Genomic DNA, 4,951 nt, shown 5'->3' with positions numbered 1-4,951 from the left:
GATATATAAAAACTTTACATTGTTAACTTTTTTGCAAAATAAAAGATTAGATAGGAAATAGGATAAGAACTCACAGTTACATGACAAAAGGAAATAATTACTAATCCTGGTTCAATTGCATTTAAAAATCGCACAAGAAAAGATTCATAAAATAAAGAAATGAAAACAGCCGTTAACTCGGAACTATCCGTTAAGTGAGATTTTGTCTACTTTCTTATCCAACGGTCATATTGCCAGTCCACCAAGCACTCACTCTTAAATATGACCGTTCAGCCTCTGGACACATTAACTCTATATATTAGGCAGTGTCACCCAATTTAAACCATCATTCAATTTCTTTCCTCATCATCTTCACTTCAATACTCTATTACCATTTTCATTTTCCACAAAAAGAAAGGAAAGCAAAATAGAAAAAAAAAATGGGTCTTTCTGTTATGAACAACAACAGTGGCACTACTGAAAAGCACCATCACATCCACAAGCTGTTCCTTTTATGCAACTACATCTTATTAGGGGCAGCGTCCAGCTGCATCTTCCTTACCCTCTCTCTCCGCCTCTTCCCTTCTCTATGCGGCTTCTTCCTCATCTTACTCCATGTCCTAACAATCTTCGGCACGGTCTCCGGCTGCGCCGCCGTCTCTAACGGGACAAACCGCTGGTACTTTGCCCACATGGTGTTTACCGTTTTAACTGCCATCTTTCAGGGCTCGGTATCCGTGCTGATATTTACAAGTACTTCTAACTTTCTGGCTCGGTTGAACTCCTATGTAAGAGAGGAGGATGCTGGTGTTATACTTAAGCTTGGTGGTGGGCTTGGTGTTGTGATATTTTTCTTGGAGTGGGTGGTTTTGACATTGGCGTTTTTCTTGAAGTACTATGCTATTGTTGAAGGGAATGGGAATGGTGGTGTTGCTATGAGGAGTGGGAAGGTGCAGCAGGATGAGGATTTGAAGGATTGGCCATGGCCTTTTCAAGTTTGATTGGTTGATTTGGTTTGGCAAGTAGCAGTAATCTTGTGCTGTGTGTCAATCCGGTTTCAACTGCATCTTTCTCATATGTTCAACGTATTCATATTATTAGTATTTCATTAATTCGTTATGTTTGAATTAGTTCTCTAAATGAGAAAGAATGGCATGTAAAAGGGATATCCTTATTATAATGTAATTTTGTGTGGGCATTAATTCGTTATGTTTGAATTAGTTCTCTAAATGAGAAAGAATGGCATGTAAAAGGGATATCCTTATTATAATGTAATTTTGTGTGGGTTATAATTTTGTCAATACAAATATGATGTACTGAATTATTATTATTGTTTTTATTAAATTTGAGGTACAAAATTTTAACGATCAGACATCGTAATAATAATAGTCTTTATTGTTTATGCTTCCATTTTGAACCGTAAGGCAGGAGAAAGAATGAAGATATAAAAACTGTTTATAAAAGGTAATTGGGAGAAGAATTTATTATTTATTACCGTTTTTACTCTCGCTCAATTAACTTCTAAGTAGTCTATCATAAAAGTTGATGGTTTTCCAACTATTTGATACATGCAATTTTAAGAATGATTAGCTATGGGGATAACAACGGGTGTTATCATAATCACATTCACTCAGTAATAAAGTCAGAAATCAGCAGTACAGAAAATGCGTAACTTCCCTTCCAGCTTAGTTGTCTTTACTTGTGAATTGGGGCAGAGTGTCACCAGCTCTTCTGTCTACACAGAATTAGTACATAATTTTGTAAGTCTTGTGATATATGTCAGAGGCAGAATTGCGCTACTACTTCTCCAGCAGGTGTGTTGCATCCCCTAACTAAGCATTGCCAACCAAGTGTGGTGATGGGATGTTGTATTAGTTGTCTTTGATAGGCTGTCTAAGTGTTGCATTTCATCTAACCTAAGCATCCTCCACAAATTTCATTCCCCATTTGTAATTATGGCCACAAAAGTCTCCACATTTATCCCAATTTTTCCTCAAATAAACACAACATAATCAAGTTGTTTTAAGTTGTTAGGTTGCATAGGGTTCCTAAATGTATCATTAGTGACTCTCATCCATTGTTTATTAGCCACTTTCAGAAGGAGCTGCTTTGGATACAAGGGAATGGTGCTCAAGATGAGCATATACTATGGTGGGGATCCTCTCCAGTGGATGAGGAATGTGACAGGTGCTAAAATAATCTTCACGATTATAATTTGAAGTTAATTTTTAATGAAAAATATCAAAATTTTTAAAATATTATTTTTCTCCTCATATTAAAATACTTAATGTAAGAGAGAAAAAATGTACTCTTGAAACAAAGTTGTTAATAGGTTCCGGGAAAGTTGTTGTATTAATATAACATTTTATATCTTCTTGAAATAGTTTATGGGAGAAACTTTGAAAGTATATCTTACTTATTTAGAAAATTAAAACCACATCTTAATTTTTATTATCTAATCATTTATATTTCCCATTATAAGTTGAGGGTTTTATCCCTTAAATAGAGTGACCGCACCAATATCTAAATTTAAGTAATAAAGGATATCATTGTATTTTCATATCTCTATGCTATAAAGACAACCCACTAGAATAAGGAAAAAACACTCATGGTAAGACTCAACATCCTAAGGAGAATTTTCATCATAATAAAAAATGTAGGGGCAAATCGTCTTTACCCTAGGTTAGCTTGGATTGAATGACACTTGTTAACCTAATTTGATGCCTCATACTTTGCAATGAAGGTTTTGTCACCCGAAATATGGTTATCAATCTTAGAGACATACAAAATGTATTGACATCATTACACATATGTTCGTACATGTCTTCGATTCATACACACATCCATTAAAAAAGAAAAAAAATATTTCATTCAAACATTCATCCATCCATATGTGTAGTGAAAAATGAAATATATATATTATTCAAGCATTCCATTTTACAAATCACCATTTCATGCATTCCAAATCATATACATCAAAGAAATCATTTTTAATATTTTCACGCATTCTAAAAAAGATACATTCCAAATTATAGGTAGCATATATTTCAAATTATAGATATCAAAATTGCATTCTCATTCATTCATGCATCTTACTCATGTAGTCATTCATCATTTCATATATATATATATAAACATCAAACCTCTTTGTAAGAAAAGGGTGCATTCCTTATCTTAATTTAATCAAAATAACTTGTCTCTCAAATTCAATAATTATTGCTCTGAAGCACCCCTACCACTCATGGTTTCAAGCCCGATTGATGAGATATCAAGAAATAACTCTAGAGAATAGATCAGAGATGGTAGAGTTTAAGGAGCATATGAACGAGATGATGAAGATAATCTTAACTCTACAAGAAGAGAAGGTTGCTAGAATATTTTGGCCTCAAATATGAGACCACAACATACACTTCATCACTCGACGAGTATCACACCTCCAGGGCCTAGTTACTAGTTGGTCGAAGTAGGCTGACCTAAGGAGTCTGCGATGAAATGGCCTTTTTATGAGATGCCCCATGGGTATATCCCACCAATTGAAGGAGAAGCATATGAAGAAGCATATAATGAGCAAGGGCAATTTGTCCTACATGTGGACTTGAGTGATCCAAATGAGGGTCTAAACTATGAGCCTCCCTTGAACACTTCTATCAGGATTATGCCTACTGCCTAGGTCACTAGAGCCTACAAATGGAGTAGAGTCCTACTTTGTAATGGGAGAGGAAAAAAAGAAAACAAGGACATGTGGGATTTGGTTGATGAGATGTTGAAAGTTGTCGAAGGGTAACTACCCTAACCTAAAAATGTCTTTGAGAAGTGCTTTGTATCAAACGTATTTCAAGGTACCCAAGTTTGAGATATATATTGGGGAAACTACTCTCAAGAGCCAGGAAAATGATGTTGTATCATGACAATGACAAATTATTGTCCATTGTTCCATGATAGTCAGGTAGGAGTTGCTACTACCCAGTGTGGGAGGGTAGTAGGAGGTGGAGATCTTGTCGGTGCCACGATGACTATTTCGGTGCATAGTTATATCATTTAGTATTTTGTTGATGGTGTTAGCTCTAGTGTACACATAGGCCATTTTGATTTATATATATATATATATATATACCCTATCCTTACTTGTGTGTACATAATTATCACTTGACTCTGGACTATGTATGTGAGATTCTGAAAGTGATGTTGGAGATGTGTATATGTCTGTCTATATGGCATTAAGAGAGCACTCTAATGGCCATAGTTATGATGATGTTGTATGAGTATATTTTTTCTCTGTTTTAGGTCGTTGGTTATATAGCATGACATAGAAATGAGATTAGAATGAAAACCGTATGTTCGTTAAAATAAAAAAAAATGCTATTTTTTAGAGATAAGTTATAATTAACCAAGAACGTGTTCAACGATCTTGTATGTGACACTATTTTTAACGATAGAAAAATGGGTGTCACAATAGTTATTGACTTTTCAAGATTTACTTGGACACTACATTTAGTACATGAAAAGAAAAATTAAAAACAACAGACAAAACAATCTAATGTGATTGTTGCTAGAATACTTGAAAATGGCGACAAATGGCAAAAAAATGGCGACAAATGGCAAAAAAATGGCTCTGCTAGGATTGACCCAAACTTCTTAGACTTCCTCCTTCTGCTATCATTATCTTCATCACGAGTTTATCAAATATTGTTATCCCTTGGATTTTTTTGGCTGGTGCAGACCAAGTCTTACACATCCAGTAAAAAACACCAATCTCTATAGGGAAAATATCTATCACTCGAGCACTAAGAAACACCTGTGACATCTCTACTTCACAACTACCTCAACCCTACATCAAATGGGATGTCATTGCTATAAATATTCTGGAATCTGAATATCAAGATGGTTTGAAAAGGTGAAAGTGTCACCTTCATGGTAGGTTAATACATTCTAAAGGGGACAACCCCACGAAGTTTGCAAATCTGAAAAATAA

General features: G+C 34.9%; 1 protein-coding gene across 1 annotated transcript; it reads left to right on the top strand.

The window, feature by feature from the left end:
• Window positions 321-1,113, top strand: LOC109361322. Its single transcript, XM_019606767.1, has one exon. The coding sequence runs from the start codon at window positions 420-422 to the stop codon at window positions 978-980; it is 561 nt and encodes a 186-aa protein (XP_019462312.1). The 5' UTR covers window positions 321-419; the 3' UTR covers window positions 981-1,113.

The sequence above is a fragment of the Lupinus angustifolius genome, chromosome LG11 (assembly GCF_001865875.1).
Source record: "Lupinus angustifolius cultivar Tanjil chromosome LG11, LupAngTanjil_v1.0, whole genome shotgun sequence".
NCBI classification, from domain to species: domain Eukaryota; kingdom Viridiplantae; phylum Streptophyta; class Magnoliopsida; order Fabales; family Fabaceae; genus Lupinus; species Lupinus angustifolius.
Note: the sequence above shows the minus strand (reverse complement) of the source record. Positions and strands in the feature narration are given on the sequence as shown.

Bases quoted from the DNA above. Each gene is read 5' to 3' on its own strand.
- LOC109361322 (XM_019606767.1), top strand. From the start codon at position 420: ATGGGTCTTTCTGTTATGAACAACAACAGTGGCACTACTGAAAAGCAC.